Raw genomic sequence first — 19,685 nt, 5'->3', positions numbered from 1 at the left:
CATTTTTTCTTAAAGGGACAAATGATAAATGTTTTAGGCTTGTGGGCCATATGGGGATCTCTGCTCCAACTATTCAACTCTGATCTTTGTAACATGAAAACGGTCACACACACAATGGGTAAATGAATGGGCATGACTGTGTCCCAATAAAGCTTTATTTATAAAATAGACAAAGGGTCACAGCTTGTGACCTCGGCTCACTCTACAGAGATGGAGAGAATGATTCTCAAGACAGGAGAGCTGGAACTTGCCAACAAACTGGCGGCAAGAGGGAAAGGGAAGGGCAAAATCAAAAATGACTTCTGGAGTTCCCGTTGTGGCTCAGTGGTTAATGAATCTGACTAGGAACCATGAGGTTTCAGGTTCGGTCCCTGCCCTTGCTCAGTGGGTTAAGGATCTGGCATTCCTGTGAGCTGTAGCGTAGGTCTCAGACATGGCTTGGATCCCGCGTTGCTGTGGCTCTGGCGTAAGCCGGCGACTACAGCTCTGATTAAACCTCTAGCCCAGGAACCTCCATATGCCGTGGGAGCGGCCCTAGAAAAGACAAAAAGACAAAAAAAAAAAAAAAAAAAAAAAAGACTTCTAACTATTAAGTTTAAGCAACTAGGAAAACAGTAGGGCCACTTACTGAAATGGGAAAAACTAGGCAGAAAACAGATCTCTGGGGCCTAGCGGAGAAAAATCAAAGGCTACCTGCTAGATGTGTTAAATCGTCTAAAGAGACATAGAGACACAGAAATGAAGAGTTACGGATAGAAGCCTAAAGCTAGAAGAAAGGTGCTGAGATAGAAATTTAGGCATCATCAGGATGCTGGGGGCATTAAGCCATAGGACACTCAACAAACTTTGTAGTAAGAATGATGGAATTAGGAGTTCCTGTCGTGGCTCCATGGTAACGAACCCAACGAGTATCCATGAAGACGAAGGTTCGATCCTTAGCCTTGCTCAGTGGGTTAAGGATCCGGTGTTGCCGTGAGCTACAGTGTCAGTCACAGATGCAGCTTGGATCCCAAGCTGCTGTGGCTGTGGCACAGGCTGGCAGCTGCAGCTCCAATTTGACCCCTAGCCTGCGAATAACCGTATGCCGTGGGTGCGGCCCTAAAAAGCAAAAAAAAAAAAAGGAATGCTGAAATTGGAAAATCACCATTTGTAAGCAGTAATAACTATGTGAACCAAGACTCATCAGTGGATGCTAAAGCTAATTGGTGAAAAAGTGATCAACCTTAACAACACCAACAGCTGCAAAACAAAAAGAGTGGACTTACTACCACTCGCCTGTATACTTAGAAAAGGGTAAGGCGATAAATCGTATATGTAATTTTTCACAAATTAAAAGAAAGGTTAATATCATCAGTAATATGACTAACCAATGTCATGCTATGATGCAATAAGCAGCACGCACAGTCGCGTCTGCAGTAGTCCTGCCTGAAATGAATGGGTGCATTTCGACTTGTCTGAGGAGGAGTCCAAACTAAGGGGCATGATACAAAATAACTAGCCTCCACTATGCAAAAATGTCTAGGTACTAAAATCAAAGACAAATGGAGAAACTGTTGTGGATCTTAAAAGAGCAAAGCAAGGAGTTCCTGTTGTGGCTCAGCAGGTTAAAAACCCGATATGGTGTCCATGACGACACAGGTTCAATCCCTGGCCTCACTCAGTGGGTTAAGGATCTAGCATTGCCACAAGCTAAAGCACAGGTCACAGATGCAGCTTGGATCCTGCACTGCTGTGGCTGTGGCGTGGGCTGGCAGGTGCAGCTCCAATTCAACCCCTAGCCCGGAAACTTCTATATGCCTCAGGCATGGCTATAAAAAGAAAAATAGAAATTCCCGTCGTGGCTCAGTGGTTAACGAATCCGACTAGGAACCATGAGGTTGTGGGTTCGATCCCTGGCCTCAATCCATGGGTTAAGGATCCAGCGTTGCCGTGAACTATGGTGTAGGCCGCAGACTTGGCTCGGATCTGGTGTTGCTGTGGCTGTGGTGTAGGCCGTGGCTACAGCTCCGATTCGATCCCAAGCCCAGGAACCTCCATATGCTGCAGGAGCAGCCCTAGAAAAGACGAATAAAAATAAAAACCAAAAAAACAAAACAAATGAATAAACAAGCAAAACAGAGCAAAGAAATATGACAGCTTAAATGCAACATGTGATCCTGGATTGAATCTGGATGGGAGGGTGGAATTTTTTTCTCTTTTGTTATGAGCAGCAAAACTGAGAGAAGGTAAGTGAGGTAACAGTATTCTAGCACCATCACTTCCTAATTTGAAAAGCGGGAATTCCCACTGTGGTGCAGAAGAGATGAATCTGACTGGTATTCATGAGAATACAAGTTCGATCCCTGGCCTCGACCTGTGAGTTAAGGACTCGGCATTGCCATAAGCTGTGCTGTAGGTCGCAGACAAGGCTAGGATTCCTCGTTGCTGTGACTCTGGTGTAGGCCGGTGGCTAAGCTCCAATTCAACCCCTGGCCTGGGAACCTCCATAGGCCACGGGTGTGGCCCGAAAAAGACCAAAAAAAAAAAAAAAAAAAAGTTCAAAAAATCTGCCCCCCGGAGTTCCCGTCGTGGCTCAGTGGTTAACGAATCCGACTAGGAACCATGAGGTTGCGGGTTCGGTCCCTGCCCTTGCTCAGTGGGTTAATGATCCAGCGTTGCCGTGAGCTGTGGTGTAGGTTGCAGATGCAGCTCGGATCCCGCGTTGCTGTGGCTCTGGCGTAGGCCGGTGGCTACAGCTCCGATTCAACCCCTAGCCTGGGAACCTCCATATGCCGCGGGAGCGGCCCAAGAAATAGCAACAACAACAACAACAACAACAACAACAACAACAAAAAGACAAAAAAAGACAAAAAAAAAAAAAATCTGCCCCGATATAAATGCCAGTTGAGGATACCTGGAATTTATTTCACAAATTCCCACTAACACTGCTGGGCTGCTGCCTACAATTCCTAACAGAAGTAACAAATTCAGTTCAAGGTTAGGGAGAATATCGATGTGAATTCCAAACTGCCCTCCCCAAGTTCACAGACTCCTGAATTCTATCTACGGCAGGAAGAAAGGTGGCCTGTGGACTAGATTGAGAAGCTCTGTGCTCGAAGTCTGTTTACAAAGGCTGATGGAATGATCAGCAGAAGAGGGGAAACACCCAGGAGAGAGAAGGGCAAACTGGAAGAGCCAATGCCTGACAAGGAAGAAGAGACAAGTCTTTGACAGGTGCAGGGGCTCAGCTTTACTATAAGGAGAGAAGCAAAAAGGTTGGGCCCGGGTTCGGGGGAGATCTGCAGGTCTGGTAGTGAGAACACAAAACGGCTCTTCCCTCTTCTTCTTTTTTTTTTTTTTGGCCATGCCCAAAGCATGCAGAAGTTCTTCAGCCAGGGATCAAACCAGAGCCAGTAACCCAAGCCACAACAGTGGCAATGCCATGTCCTTAACCACTAGGCCAAAAGGGAAATCCCTCTATTTTCATTGAGAGGCATGGCCATCCCCTAAGTGGGAGGTTTGGAATAGAGATGGTAAAAATACAAACATGGAATTCCTGCTATGGCTCAGTGGGTTATGAACCCAACTACTATCCATGAGAATATGGGTTTGATCCCTGGCCTTGTTCGGTGGGTTAGGAGCCTGCATTGCCATGAGCTGGGGTGTAGGTCTCAGACACGATGCGGATGTGGCATTGCTGTGGCCATGGTGTAGGCTGGCAGGTGCAGCTCTGATTCAACGCCTAGCCTGGGAACTTCCATCTGCCCTGAATGTAGCTGTGGCTGGCAGGTGCAGCTCCAATTTGACCCCTAGCCTGGGAACTTCCATATGCTGCAGGTGCAGCCCTAAAAAGCAATTCATATTTATACACACGCACACATCATAAAAAGCTGGAATGGGAATTTCTAACTTAGAAAAGTAGAACTTTAAGAATTTCCACTGTGGCTCAGTGGTTAACAAACCCGACTAGCATCCATGAGGACTCGGGTTCAAACCCTGGCCTCATTCAGTGATCCGGCATTACCGTGAGCTATAGTGTAGGTCGCAGACGCAGCCTGGATACTGCGTTGCTGTGGCTGTGGTGTAGGCCGGCTGCTGCAGCTCTGATTGAACCCCTAGCCCAGGAACCTCCGTATGACGCAGGTGCAGTCTTAAAAAAAAAAAAAAATGGGGGTATTAAAAAAAGAAAAAAAAGTAGAGCTTTTGAGCACATCTGAGTCTTTACTCAAATGCTCATGACTGTAATGTGACAAATTAGCTCAGGAGCATCACGTTTTCCACCAATATTCAGAGATGCTCAGAAATAGAGATGGTTGGAGTTCCCTTGCGGTACAGCAGATTAAGGACCTGGTGTTGCCACTGCAGTGGCTTAGGTCATTGGTGTGGCATGAGTTTGATCACTAGACTGGGAACTTCCATATACCACAGGTGCAGCCAAAAAAAAAAAAAGAAAGAAAGAAAAAAGAAATAGAGAAGGTGGATGATTAGATGCAACTGGGGCTGGAACTTTGCCACACCAGAGCCACAGAGAGAGAGGAGCAAGGGCAGGACCAGGTGGACAAGGGCGTGGACGGTAACTGACAGTGAAAAGGCTGTGGAGGCTGCAGAAACGAGGCACCTGAGTAAGTGGAGGGGGACAAGAGGTGGTGCTTTAAGGAGAAATGCAGGGGGTGGGCACAGCTCACTGCTGACAAGACCCAGATGCGACCAAGGGAGCAAGGAACAAGGGGAGGCAGAGGCAAAGACTGCTGGCCACCTCGTCAAGAAACAGGCAAGCCAGAGCATTTGCTGGTCCTTCTTGTGGATGCTGAAGTCATCCCGGAGAAGCAGAGAGTAGGAGAGGAGAGAAAGACAATGAGCCAAAGCCAAGGTTGACGATGAAGCCCAAGCCCAGGAAGTCCTCAGAAAGAGGCCTGGCAGAGCTGGGGGCACAGTCCTGGGGAGAAATGTCTATTCCTAAGAGGGAATTTGGGCAGACGGAAAGTGGCACAGAAAAACAAGGATGCCCACTGCTGTCTGGCTGCAGATAGAAAGATGGAGCAGAAACTGCCTGTGCTTGAAAGGCTGCAGGGGGACCGGTGACGGGATGAGTCACCCAGCTCCACTTCAGACAAGGAAGTGAAAGCCACTTTCGAGAGGACCGGCAGGAGAAAAGGGTCAGGGTTTGCAAATCCTGAGGGGAAAGGTTTGATAAGGCCGAGGAGTGAAGGCCTAGGTCAGATTGAGAGTATCAACAACAGCACAGGGACGAGAGTGTCAGGCATAACAGATGGCCAGAAAGGCTGATGCACTTGTGACTAAAATATTCCAAGGCCCAACTATAAAACAATGAGAACGAAGGAGCCTCCAATTTGACAGTTTCTCTCCACTTGTGAAAATAAAACCAGCAGGCCAGAAATTACACTTTCATATGAGTCTGGTTAAAGCAGTTGCTTCAAAAGATTTCCTTTTTTTTACATTACATTGCTTTCTTAATTTCTTTTTCTATTATAGTTCATTTACAATGTTGTGCCAACTTCTGCTGCACAGCAAAGTGACCCAGTCATGCATATATGCGCCTTCCTTTTCTTATCTTCCACCATGTTCTATCCCAAGAGAATGGATATAGTTCCCTGTGCTGTACAGTAGGGTCTTGTTGCTTATTCATCCTAAATACAATAGTTTGCATCTACTCACCCCAAACTCCCAGTCCATCCTCACCCCCTCCCCCAAAGATTTTTGCACTTATTTCACTGTAATGCTCTAACCACGTTTGGAACTTATATTTTAAAATGACTTTCAGAGTCATGTCTGAGCCAAAGGAAATGAATTCTTATACCCAAAGTGTGTCATCATCCAACTGGCTCACCCATTAGGTTAAGCAGTTTGGATTCCATTTTAGTATTTCCCAAAATCAAAATCATTAATAGAAATAAAGATGAGGCACCTCTAGAGCAGTTAAAAAACATGCTATGAGTTCTAAAGGCCTCACAAGGAGATTGCACTGAGGGGAGAGTTTACTTGAAGTCCATGTTCTAGTACCTTCGCTGAGAAAAATCTCCTTCCTTACCGCCCTCGTTAATACGTTGGCCATAGGAAAGCACACCATCCATGAAGACAATTAAGTTAAAAGGAGACGCTGACCAGGGAGCAGCAGGTGCTTAATGCTGCTGGAAAAACCAGAGGTTTGGGGGGAAATAAAGGAAAGCAAGAAAGAAAACCACTCTGGTATCCTCTACCATCCAGTATTCATTCACTGAATACGTAATGGTCACATCTCTGAAGGGGAATCTCGCTCTGCACCGGGGATCCAGAAGGGGACAGAGCCCCTCTCCCCAGGGCGCCTGCCAGCCCATCATGCTAGCAAGCGGGCCATCAGGATTGTGCAGTCTATGTAGACTTTTTTCCTCCAAAAGCATCTCCATATTCTGGGAATACAGCTGCTTTTAAAAGTACTACGTCATAGCACTTGTCTTACTGACAGAAAACAGAAACACAGTAGTTCCCGTCGTGGCACAGCGGAAACAAATCCGACTAGGAACAATGAGGTTTCTGGTTCGATCCCTGGCCTCGCTCAATGGGTTAGGGATCTGGCGTTGCCGTGAGCTGTGGCGTAGGTCGGCGATGTGGCTCGGATCCCGCACTGCTGTGGCTGTGGTGTAGGCCAGCAGCTGCACCTCCAATTGGACCCCTAGCCTGGGAACCTCCATATGCAGCAGGTGCAGCCCTAGAAAAGAAAAAAAAGAAAAGAAAAAAGAGAACAGGTACGCACTCCCCACAGGTGGTCTGCCAGGCAACCAAGTCATACCAGCGGTAGAAGCAGCTCCACTCAATGAGGCAGGAGCTAAAGAAAGAGAGTAGTAGCTGCTCTCCTAGGCAGGGCACGGCGGGCCAGGTTTTCAGAAGGGGCCACATGATGGACTGGAAATCTGAGACTCTGGCTCAGACAGCAGGCACGGAAAGACCATTCTCAAACACATCCAGATTTCCGAGTTCTAAAGAGAGGTCACATATAAGCTTACCGTTGCGAAACACTTTATTAAAATCAAATCCTTGGCTTGCTAGAAAGTCAATGCTTGAGCTCTGAAACAAGAGTAAACAGAACATACATTTGGGTGACGTGCGGGGCAGGCAGAAGAAGAGAAGCAGAGGAGGAGCTCAGGTGAGCAAACAAAGGTAACCAGGCAAGCGAGCAGCAGGGCCTCGGCCAGAGGAGAAGGTGGCTCTGCTGCACAGCCCTGAGTCACCCATCCACTCACTGAAACCATCTGGGCTCTGCTCCTTCTTTTTTTTTTTTTTTTTTTTTTTTTTTTTTTTTTTTGTCTTTTTGCCTTTTCTAAGGGCCACTCCCACAGCATATGGAGGTTCCCAGGCAGGGGTCTTCTCCTTCATAGATTATAAAACAAACACCTCTGGAGTTCCCGTCGTGGCTCGGCAGAAATGAATCTGACTAGCATCCATGAGGACACAGGTTTGGTCCCCGGCCTCACTCAGTGGGTTAAAGATCCGGCATCGCTGTGAGCTGTGGTGCAGGCAGTAGATGCGGCTCCGATCCCATGTTGCTGCGGCTGTAGCGTCGGTCAGCAAATGCAGCTCTGAATGGACCCCTAGCCTGGGAACTTCCATACGTCTCGGGTGCGGCCCTAAAAATACAAAAATATATACATGTGAATCCTTCGTTTCACAACATTTAAGAAAATTTTACTTGGCAAACATATCTTCTCCCAATAGACAGGAAACTCCTGATGGCTGTACTGACCAGCAGACTATAAATAGAAATTAAATGTATTTAATATAGGAGTGCCTGCTGCGGCACAGCGGGATCAGCAGTGTCTCTGCAGTGCCAGGATGCAGGTTTAACCCCCAGGCCTGGGCACAGTGGGTTAAAAGGATCTGGTGTTGCCACCGCTGTGGTATAGGCTGCCACAGTGGCTCGGATCTGACCCCTGGCCCGAGAACTCCACTTGCTATGGGGCAGCCAAATTAAAAAAAAAAAATGTATTTATGTTATCTTACCACAGGTTCAAGTTTAAGGGAGCCCATGTGTGCAGGTTACAAAGTATGACTATCCACCTCAAATTAGATTCTGAAAACCCAAATTCTTAATTGGATGTTCTTAATTGTTTTTTCTTTTTTGGTCTTTTTAGGGACATACCCACAGCATATGGAGGTTCCTAGGCTAGTGGTTGAATCAGAGCTGCAGCCACCGGCCTACACCAGAGCCACAGCAACGGAAGATACTAGCTGCTTCTGTGACCTATACCACAGCGCACAGCAACGCCGGATTCTTATCCCACTGAGCAAGGCCAGGCATGAAACCTGCATCCTCATGGATACTAGTCAGATTGTTTCCTCTGAGCCACGATGGGAACTCCTTAATCGGATGCTCTTTACATTCAATATCAAAATAGGCAAAAATTCCCAGTAATGAGACTTATTAAACACATCTCTCAAACCTAGGTGAAGTCAAAATACATAGGTAAATGTTAATAAAAATATTAAATAACGTTACATAAGAATGGCAAAAATTTCGGAGTTCCCATCGTGGCTCAGTGGTTAACAAACCCGACTAGCATCCATGAGGACGCAGGTTCAATCCCTGGCCTCGCTCAATGGGTTACGGATCTGGCGTTGCCGTGAGCTGTGGTGTAGGTCACAGATGCGGCTCAGACCAGACATTGCTGTGGTTCTGCTGTAGGCCGGAGACAATAGCTCCAATTCAACCCCTAGCCTAGGAACCTCCATATGCCACTGGTTCGGCCCTAAAAGACCAAAAAAAAAAAAAAAAAAAAAAAAAAAGAATGGCAAAAATTTCACAAAGTTCTTACTCATGTTAACTAAATAGTGGGAAACATCACTGCTGCTTCTTAGATTTATTCTTGTTTTAAGTCAAAAAACCAGTGGGCAGCACACTTGAGTCATTTGAGTCTGCCCATCCCAGAGCTATCTTTCCTGAAATCATACTCCTGAATCATTATGCCATCCGTCTAGACTGAGGGATGCTGCACTAGCACCACTGAACTCTTGAGGAGTTCCCTTCACGGCTCAGCAGTTAAGGAACCCGACTAGGATCCATGAGGATGTGGGTTTGATCCCTGGCCTCGCCCCAGGGGTTAAGGACCCAGCATTGCCGTAAACTGTGGTGTAGGTCGCAGACGAGGGCTCGGATCCCGCGTTGCTATGGCTGTGGCGTAGACCGGCGGCTACAGCTCCGATTCGACCCCTACCTGGGAACCTCCATATGCTGCAGATGAGGCGCTAAAAAGACAAAAAAAAAAGAAAAAGAAAAAAAAATGACCAATCAACACTTTCACTTTAGACAGCAGCTGAAGACAAAGCCTTCTACCCTCATGATTTCTTCATGAGGACAGAAGGGGAAATGCTCTCAGGCCTCTAGTCTGAGAAAAACTGAACTTCTCCTGAGCCCTGGTTAGTTTTGATCCTATGGGCCACAGAATTATTTCCCCCCTTTTCGTATCCGGTAGGAAGCTCAGGGACAAATAGGTAAGTTTCTTTGGCATGAAATCCGTGTCCTGATCATAAGCCAGTAATCATAACCTCATTTTTCTTTTCTTCCAATTTTTCAATTACTTATTTTTTTAAATCTTATGTTAAAAGGTATTCACCTTTTATGTACTGTGTATGCTTTCATATACTGTATGTATCTTTATTAGCCAACACAAATTCTATTTAAAATATGATGAGATATAAAAAGGCAATCTTGGAGTTCCCACTGTGGTGCAATGAGATCGCAGGCATCTCTGCAGTGCCAGAACACAGGATCAATCCCCGGCCCAGCACAGCGCGTTAAAGGATCCTGTGGTGTATGTCGCCACTGGGGCTCAGATCTGATTCCTAACCAGGGAACTCCATAGCCTCGGGGCAGCCAAAAAGGAAAAATAACAAAAAAAATAAATAAAAGGAGGAGTTCCCATTGTGGCTCAGAAATAACGAACCAACTAGTATCCACAAGGACGCAGACGCTCAGTGGCCCCGCTCAGTGGGTTAAGGATCCGCCGCTGCTGTGAACTGTGGTATATAGGTCGTGGATGATGGCTCAGATCTGGTGTTGCTATGGCTATGGAATAGATCGGCAGCTGCAGCTTCGATTCAACCCCTAGCCAGGGAACCTTCACATGCTGCGGGTGCAGCCCTAAAAAGCAAAAAAAAAAAAAAAAGATAGAAAGAAAGAAAGAATAAACCCTTTGAACCAACAAAATCTATTTGTGGTTTACTAATCACTGTTTTTTTCCTAAATGTACCATTTTTAGGATTCGGGAGATGAAGTACAGCTGTTGGAGAGGACAATTTGAGGCCTCTATCAAAATGTTAAATGCATGAGTCCTATGAATCAGCAATTCCCCTTCTAGGAAATCTAGCCTATAAAACATAGCTCCATATACACAAAGACACACTGATGGACACTGACTACAGTATTGTTTAAAAGAGGGAACCAAACAATAAATAAATAAATAGGGAACTATTGGAAAGCTTCCAAACTCCTATTAAATAAATCACACAGATCCATACTACAAAGTATGAAGACATTGTGATGAGTAGAAAATGCAAGTTATATAAAATACAAATATTAGGGTTCTGTGTATATTAATGAGAAAAGCTAAAATTATGTGTGTGTGTATATATATGTAGGCACAGGAGGATATGTACATATGTACATAAAAGGAGTGAAATGCGGGAGTCTCCTTGTGGTGGAGTTGGTTAAGTATCCAGCGTTGTCACTGCAGTGGCTTGGGCGGCTGCCATGGCTTGGGTGGCTCCCATGGCCTGGGTTCAATCCTTGGCTCAGGAACTTCTACATGCCACAGGCGCAGCCAAAAAAGAAAAAAAAAAAAAAAAAAAAAAAAATTAGGTGGGAGTTCCCATTGCGGCAAAGCCAAAATGAATCCGACTAGTATCCATGAGGATGCAGGTTCAATCCCTAGCCTCACTCAGTGGGTCAGGGATCTGGCATTGCTGTGAGCTGTGGTGTAGGTCAGAGACACAGCCTGGATCCCACATTGCTGTGGCTGTGGTATAGGCCAGCAGCTGCAGCTCTGATTTGACCCCTAGCCTGGGAACTTCCTAAAAAGCAACAACAACAGAAAAAGAATTGGGAGTAAAATGAGGAAGGAACTGGCATGGAGAAGAAGTATTTTAAAAAGAAACTCAAAAGAAAGAAACTCATTTTTTACTCGGTAGACAGTAGCAGTATCTTGACTTTGGGGAGGAGGAGGGGGCTGTATCACAGCATGTGGAAGTTCCCAGACCAGGGATGGAACCTGCGCCACAGCAGTGACCTGGGTGCTACAGTGAAGACATTAGATCCTCAACCCACTGTGCCACAAGGGAACTCCCAGCCTTTTCTTTTCTTTTTAGCAATATCTTGATTTTTCAAGTCCATGTAGGTATTTTCTTCTAGGGATTCAACTACAGATGTTCAGCCAGAAAAATGAAGAAGAGGAGGCGAAAACCATGTAGACACCATGCAATACTGCCGGCCATCCCACTGAACAGGCACATGCTCTGGAAGCACTGGTTCTCAGTCTGCCCATTCCTCCATATCTTGCCTGGTGTGAGCATCTTGCTGTGTGTACAGATGCTTATTTTTTTTCAAAGATCATATCGGATTGTTTTGCACCTCCCTCCTTTAAGGGTAATAAGTTTTTTAAGACTAGACAAAATTTTTTTTTTTTTTTTTTGTCTTTTTGCCTTTTCTAGGATCACTCCCATGGCATATGGAGGTTCCCAGGCTAGGGGTCGAATCGGAGCTGTAGCCGCCGGCCTACGCCAGAGCCACAGCAACGTGGGATCCAAGCCTGTCTGCGACCTACACCACAGCTCACGGCAACGCCAGATCCTTAACCCACGGAGCAAGGCCAGGGATCGAACCCACAACCTCATGGTTCCTAGTCAGATTCATTAGCCACTGAGCCACGACGGGAACTCCTAGACAAAATTTTTTGACTAGACACAATTTTCATCCTACTCGCTGACTCCAGGTGCTAACTCCCTTGTGAGATGCAACTCTGCTGCAGTCACAGATATTTTTTTTCTTTTTGTCTTTTCAGGGCCGCATCTGCAGCATATGGAAGTTCCCAGACCAGGGGTTGAATCAGAGCTGCAGCTGCCAGCCTGCACCACAGCTCACGGCAATGCTCCTAACCCAGTGAGCGAGGCCAGGGATGGAACCTGCATCTTCATGGATACTAGTTAAGTTCATTACCACTGAGCCACAACAGGAACTCCACAGAATTTTAAACAAAAGCCATCTTAGATGGAGGACAAAAGGAAAAAAAGAAAAGGATACTATCATTTGCCTTATGTATACAAATAACAGGTTTACTTACTGAGTCTAAATCTCTTTGCTTTTCCAGACTAGAAAACTGCACCATTTTTATCCCATTGTCCATTTTAAACATCAGTCTCCGACCTGTCTTCAAGTCGATGATGTCTGTCTTTTCTCTAAAAAACGGCTGGCAACTAGAACTGCATGAAGTGTTCCAGGTAAAGCCACAGAATGGCTGTATACAATGGGTAGGGGTCACTTGATCTGTTTTCAATTCATTTCCTAGAATAACTGTTTGTGTGGCTCTTTTAGGACAGAGCGTCATCCCTAAGGTGTCTTATTGCCACCGTGTGCATTTGTTTGATTAACCTCTGGCTGAAGCCACGGCTAACCCACTTGAATAACTGTCTTTTGGACAGTTACTGGAAACAACTGCTGGAAAACTCTAGCCACACAACTTCCAAACTGAGCCTATTTTGTTTCTCTCAGTGAAAATCTACAAATCACGAAGGTGACTGGTAAATAAGTTAGATGATGGCAAGGTAGGGAAATATCAACTATAGTTTATTCGGCAATTTAAGAAAAATACAGGTTACAAGGCCAAAATTACCTCCTCTTCGGCCCCAGACATACAACTAACGCTCTATTTCATTTGCTCCTATCCTGCCTTATTATAGAAAGAGGCTGACACGACTCAGTCACTCAAAGCCTACCCTCCAGGCTTTCTCAGCTGCATTACCACTTCCACAAGGGAAAAGAGAAAGATGGGAAGACTCCAAAGAACTAGTATTACTGCTTGGAGAGAAGCCTGGGCACAAGATCACAGGGAGAAAAGAGGAATACTCAGCTGTCATTGGGTGTGCACATACTGTACCACTTACTCACTTTCCCTGGATCCACTGTATCAGATTGTTAGGAGGGCAGAGAGGGGAAGTTCCCACTGTGGCTCAGCAGATTAAGAATCTGACTAGTATCCATGAGGATGGGGGTTTGATCCCTGGTCTTGCTCAGCGGGTGAAGGACCTGGCACTGCCGTGAGCCATGGTGTAGGTCGCAGACTCAGATCCCAAGTTGCTGGGGCTGTGGTGTAGGCCGGCTGCTGCCGCTCCAATTTAATCCTTAGCCTGGGAACTTCCATGTGCTGCGGGCGCAGGCCAAAAAAAAAGAGGGCAGAAAGGGGAAACTGGTATTCAGAAATTCACAGATCAGCTACAACTTTAAAGCGGATGTTCTAAGGGGGAGCCTCCCAGTATCCTGACCTTGACCTTGGCCTTGACCTTGAGGAAACCGTGGTCTTTTTCGACTCTGTCTTTCCCAACTGCTGAGCTTGGGCAAAGAAACCGCACATGTACAGCTCAGTCCCTTCAGGTCTCTCTTTTCAAAGAAGCTACACACGTACTTTGATCTTTCAGAAAATAAAGCTCTACCCTTGGAGATGGGTGTCATGAGAACAGGGTGGGAAGCAGCCTGCAGGTCCTGATCTGGAGGTTCAGTTTGGGGGTAAGACACTATAAACCCCCCAAAGGGGCACTTTACAAACCATGGCCTCCAATTCAGCATGGCTGAAAATAAAGCTCACGTTCTCATTTGCATCTGCCCGTCTCTTACATCTTATTCCTTAACTCACTGATATGTAGAAGGGGGGATGAGAGTGTCACGCATTTACAACCCTAAAGGTTAGAGAGGTGAAATGATTTGCCCAAAGTGCCAAGTTAGTGGTGAAACCAAATTTTCAAGAGAATTCTGCTTCCACAGTTCCATACTGGCTCATTAGCAATTTGAAATAGAAAAAAAAAAAAAAATGCAATTATACTACTAACCTGACAAACAAATTTGACATCTGGTGAGGATCTACTGAAGGGTTTCGGGAAAACATAGAAGTTAAAAGACTTTGTTATATACCTAGGGAAAATAAGATAAAAGGAGACTTAGGGGGTTACATTATGCCATGACCAAAGAATTCCCACCACTTGTTAAAACAACCTACTTTGAATCTGTGTGGTCATACTTAAAAGTGCAAAGGCCAAACTGAAACAGCAAAAAGTCCATGGAATGCTGGAAAAAGGGAGATAAAATATCTGTCAAAACAGTGCTGTATATTCTACGTCAGCAATAGTATTCTCAATCAGGTGGGCTTTCTGATGACTCAACTTGACTTTGGCAGAATACTATGATTAGAGCAGATTACAGATTATCTATCAGAAGCATTATTAGTTTATACACATGTCTTCATATTTTTCCCAATGAAGTACCCGCCCACCAGAGTATCATATTAAGCCTATTTCCAAATTATTAACATAAACTCATCATATTTCCTGTAAATCAAATACTGAAAATACTAAAACCTTCCCCAAAGTGTTTTCCAGCAAACAATTATTTTTGCTGTTGTTTTAAATATCATGAAAATATCACTTCACAGCTGAGGCTGAGAGGTTAACGAGCAAGTTTAATGATTACACTTCTCTATAATTCAACATCATATGAAGGACCAACATGGGGGAAAAAAATTTTTTTTCCAGCATATCCACTTACCTTTTTAAGCTTCTGATACCTTTCTTCTGGAGTATCAAAACCATTTGTTAATGCAGTGACTGAAGGTCCATCGCTGATTCCTAGATTTTAAGAAATACAAGTTCTTAGCTTGTTAACAAACACTAATGTAAAAACGTCAGTTGACTATTCAATAGCTCTATGACTTCATAACTTTTTTTCTTTTCACAGACACACATGCAGCATATGGAAGTTCCCATGCTTGGGATCAAGTGAGAACTGCAGCTACCAGCCTACACCACAGCCACAGCAATGCAGGATCCGAGCAGCATCTGCAACCTACACAGCCTGCAACAACACTGGGTCCTTAACCCACTGAGCAAGGCCGGGGATCAAACCTGAATCTTCATGGATACTAGTCAGGTTCGTAACCCACTGAGCCACAATGGGAACTTTTTTTTTTTTTTTTTTTGCTTTTTAGGGCTACACCCGTGGCATGTGGAGGTTTCCCAGGCTAGGGGTCAAATCGGAGCTATAGCTGCAGGCCTATGCCACAGCCACAGCAACATCAGATCCGAGCCACGCCTATGACCTACACCACAGCTCACGGCAACACCGGATCCGTAACCTACTGATAGATGCCAAAGATCGAACCCACAGCCTCATGGCTCCCAGTCAGATTCGTTTCCGCTGTGCCACAATGGAAACTCCCCTCACAACGGGAACTTCTAATTTCATATCTTTATGAATTAAAATTAACTGGAATTGCTCCTTCACTTTTTCAAAATTAGCATTACTATCACTGGCTACCAAGCTAAACTCTATAATAACAAATTTAGAGATGTGTTTCCATCTGAGAATGTACAGTTTCAATGACTAAAACAGATTTCAAATACAGAAAACCCTATAGAGACTTCACCAAAAAACTATTAGAGCTAGTAAATGAATTTAGTAAGGCTGCAGGATACAAAATTGATATACAGAAATCTGTTGCAGGAGTTCCCGCCGTGGCGCAGTGGTTAACCAATCCGACTAGGAACCATGAGGTTGCGGGTTCGGTCCCTGCCCTTGCTCAGTGGGTTAACGATCCGGCGTTGCTGTGAGCTGTGGTGTAGGTTGCAGACGCGGCTTGGATCCTGCATTGCTGTGGCTCTGGCATAGGCCGGTGGCTACATCTCCGATTAGACCCCTAGCCTGGGAACCTCCATATGCCGCGGGAGCAGCCCAAAGAAATAGCAAAAAGACAAAAAAAAAAAAAAAAAAAAAAGAAACCTGTTGTATTTCTAGACACTAAGTAACAAACTATCAGAAAGAGAAACCAAGAAAACATTCCCAGTTACAACTGCATCAAAAAGAATAAAATATCAAGGAATAAATTTAACCAAGAAGGTGAAAGACCCGACTCTAAGACACTGATGAAAGAAATTGAAGACAACACAAATAAATAGAAAGACCACACTTATGAACTGGAAGAATAAATATATTAAAATGTCCATGGGGAGTTCCCACTGTGGCACAGTGGATTAAGAATCCAACTGCAGCAGCTTGGGTCACTGCAGAGGCTCAGATCTGATCCCTGGCCTGGCATGGTAGGTTAAAGGATCTGGTGTTGCCACAGCTGTGGCTTGAATCAATCCCTGGCCTGGGAACTTCCAAATGCTGTGGCCATTAAAAAAAAGAAAAAAAAAAGTCCATGTTAACCAAAATAATTTACAGATTTAACACAATCCCTATCAAAATACCCACGGCTTTTTTTTTTTTTTAATATATATTTACAGGGCCACGGCCAAGGCATATGAAGGGTCCCAGGCTAGGGGTCAAATCGGAGCTGCAGCTGCCAATTTACACCACAGCCACAGCAAGGCCTGATCTGAGCTGCATCTGTGATCTACACCATAGCTCACAGCAATGCCAGATCCCTAACCCACTGAGCGAGGCCAGGGATCGAACCCATGTTCTCATGGATACTAGTTGGGTTTGTTAGCATTGAGCCACAAAGGGAACTCCCCCATGGCATTTTTCACAGAACTAGAACCAACAATCCTCAAAAGTGTATGGAACCACAAAAGACCGCAAATGAACAGCCAAAGCAATCCCAAGATACCACCTCACACCTGTCAGAATAGCTATTATCAAAAACACAAGAAATAACAAGTATTGGAAAGGATGTGGAGAAAAGAGAACCACTGTGCATCGTTGGTAGGAATGTCAATTTGTGCAGCCACTACAGAAAACGGTATAAAGATTCCTCACAATATTAAAAACACAGCTACCATACGATCTAGCAATTCCACTTCAGGATATTTATCAAAAGAAAACAAAAATTACTTTTTCTTTTTTTTTTTTTTTTTCTGCTTTTTAGGGCCACACCTGAAGTATATGGAACTTCCCAGGTTAGGGATCCAATCAGAGCTGTAGCTGCTGGCCTATGCCACAGCCACAGCAACTTGAGATCCAAGCTGCATCTGCAACTTACACCACAGCTCACGGCAACTCTGGATCCTTAACCCACTAAGCGGGCCAGGGATGGAACCCACGTCTTCATGGATACTAGTTGGGTTTATTACCATTGAGCCATGACAGGACCTCCTTTGGCTTCAATAATTCTAACTCAAAAAGATATACGCATTCCTACGTCACTGCAGCATTATTTACAACAGCCACAATATGGAAGCAACCTAAATGTTCAAGGATAGATGAATGGATAAAGAAGATGCAATATATATCTAAGGAAATATTACTCGGCCATAAAAAAGAATAAAATCTTGCCATTTGCAACAACATAGATGGACCTAGACAGCATTATGTTAAGTAAAACAAGTCAGACAAACACTCTGCTTTCTTATTGATGAAGTCTAAAAAATGAAACAAATGAAATAAAACAAAGTGACTATAGATACAGAGAGTAAAGTGATAGTTACCAGAAGGGAAAGGGGTGAGTGAAAGGGCCAAAGAGGTGAAGGGGTTTAAGAGGTGCAAACTTTCAATTATAAAATAAATAAGCCACAGCATAGGGAATAAAGCAAATAATGCTGTAATAACGTAGTTTATGGTAACAGATGGTAACTAGACTTATCGTGGTGGTTTTCCAAATGTATAAAAAATATTAAATCCTATGCTGTGCACCTGAAATTAATATATTATAGGTCAGTTATAATTCAAAACAATCATGATTTATGAAAACAATTTCTATGATTGAATAAGCTTTGCTGCTTTCAAAAGTTTAATGCATAAGCAGACATCAACAAATCCTGATGTACATTATTGTTACAGTACAGTAATTGTATTTTAACTCTTGTTCAACTGTTTGGAGTAACATTCATACAACAAAAGTATATTCGAGGTCAAGAAATATTTATGGTGAAAATTCTTAGCTTTTCAGAGAATTGACTCCAATGAGAAACTGTATGCTTAAAGCCAAAGATTAGGAGCTCCCATCGTGGTTCAGTGTTTAATGAATCCAACTAGGAACCATGATGTTTCGGGTTCGATCCCTGGCCTTGTTTAGTGGGTTAAGGATCCAGCGTTGCCCTGAGCTGTAGTGTAGGTCGCAGACACGGCTTGGATCTGGTGTTGCTGTGGCTGTGGTGTAGGCAGGCAGCTCCAGCTCCTATTAGACCCCTAGCCTGGGAACCTCCATATGCTGTGGGTGTGGCCCCAGAAAAAAAAAATAAATAAATAATACTAATAAATAAACCCTAAAAAAAAAAAAAAAAAAAGCCAAAGATCATCCCCAGCATTCATTTCTTTAAAAAGAGCTGACCTTTCTTAAACATGTAAAAATCTAGTAGCAAAAGTGGGTATCTATACCAAAGAAGCCCACTGTTTGTAATGACTTAAATAATTTTTACTTTTTTATTATTTTTGTTTGTTTGTTTGTTTTTTAGGGCTGCACCCTCAGCATATGGAAGTTCCCAGGCTAGGGGTTGAATCAGAGCTACAGCTGCTGGCCTACACCACAGTCACAGCAATGTGGGATCCAAGCCACGTCTGTGACCTACACCACAGTTCGTGGCAACGGGGGCTCCTTAACCCACTAAGCAAGGCCCGGGATTGAACCCTCATCCTCATGGATCCTAGTCGGGTTCATTCACTGCTGAGCCATGAAGAGAACTCCCTTACTTCAATAATTTTTTACATTTTTTTGGCCTTGCCAAAAAATGCGTAAGTTCCTGAGCCAGGATGAAATTCAAGTCACAGCAGAAAACTCCTTGACTTCAACAATTTTTTTTATTTTTTGGCCTCGCCAAAAAAATGCAGAAGTTCCCAGGCCAGGGATGGAATCCGAGTCACAGCAGCGACCCAAGCCGCTACAGTGACAAGAGCTGGATCTAACCTGCTGTGCCATGAGAGAACTCCCCAACTGCTAGGATTTTAAAATTAGTCTTTGAGGAGTTCCCGTCCTGGCGCAGTGGTTAACAAATCCGACTAGGAACCATGAGGTTGCGGGTTCGACCCCTGCCCTTGCTCAGTGGGTCAAGGTTCCAGCACTGCCGGGAGCTGTGGTGTAGGTTGCAGACGCAGCTCGGATCCCACGTGCTGTGGCTCTGGCGTAGGCCGGTGGCTACATCTCCGATTAGACCTCTAGCCTGGGAACCTCCATTCGCCGTGGGAGCGGCCCCAAAGAAATAGCAAAAGATTAAAAAAAAAAACTAAAATAATAAAAAAAAAAGTCTTTGATGCAAAAAAAAGAAAAAGAAAAAACCCCTGCAATTATAACCGTTAGTAAAGTATTAGAACACATGTACACCTGTGACAAGGCAGGCAATGAACACTCCCACTAATGCCTAGAGGAACACCCTCAATTCATCTGCATAAGTCTGACCCTAAAGTCAGTCACAAAGGACAAATATTGTATGATTCCACTTACAGGAAACACCTAGAGCAGTCAAATTCAGAGAGACAGAAACAGTGGTTACCAGAGGCAGAGGGGAGGGAGGAATTGGGAAGT

At 44.5% G+C, this 19,685-nt stretch overlaps 1 protein-coding gene across 3 annotated transcripts in view; it reads right to left on the bottom strand.

The window, feature by feature from the left end:
• The window catches only part of PARN (poly(A)-specific ribonuclease), a 185,699-nt gene that overhangs the window by 164,686 nt on the left and 1,328 nt on the right, over positions 1–19,685 (bottom strand). For all 3 annotated transcript variants that reach the window (XM_021086564.1, XM_021086561.1, XM_021086563.1), the window contains exons 3-6: positions 14,777–14,856; positions 14,232–14,299; positions 14,065–14,146; positions 6,981–7,041 (exon numbers count right to left, since the gene is read on the bottom strand). In XM_021086564.1, the coding sequence (XP_020942223.1) occupies positions 6,981–7,041; positions 14,065–14,146; positions 14,232–14,293 (205 nt within the window). In that variant the 5' untranslated portion in view covers positions 14,294–14,299; positions 14,777–14,856. The remainder of the gene's footprint in view (positions 1–6,980; positions 7,042–14,064; positions 14,147–14,231; positions 14,300–14,776; positions 14,857–19,685) is intronic.

The sequence above is a fragment of the Sus scrofa genome, chromosome 3 (genome assembly GCF_000003025.6).
Source record: "Sus scrofa isolate TJ Tabasco breed Duroc chromosome 3, Sscrofa11.1, whole genome shotgun sequence".
NCBI classification, from domain to species: Eukaryota; Metazoa; Chordata; class Mammalia; order Artiodactyla; family Suidae; genus Sus; species Sus scrofa.
This window is presented reverse-complemented; position numbering and strand designations above follow the sequence as displayed.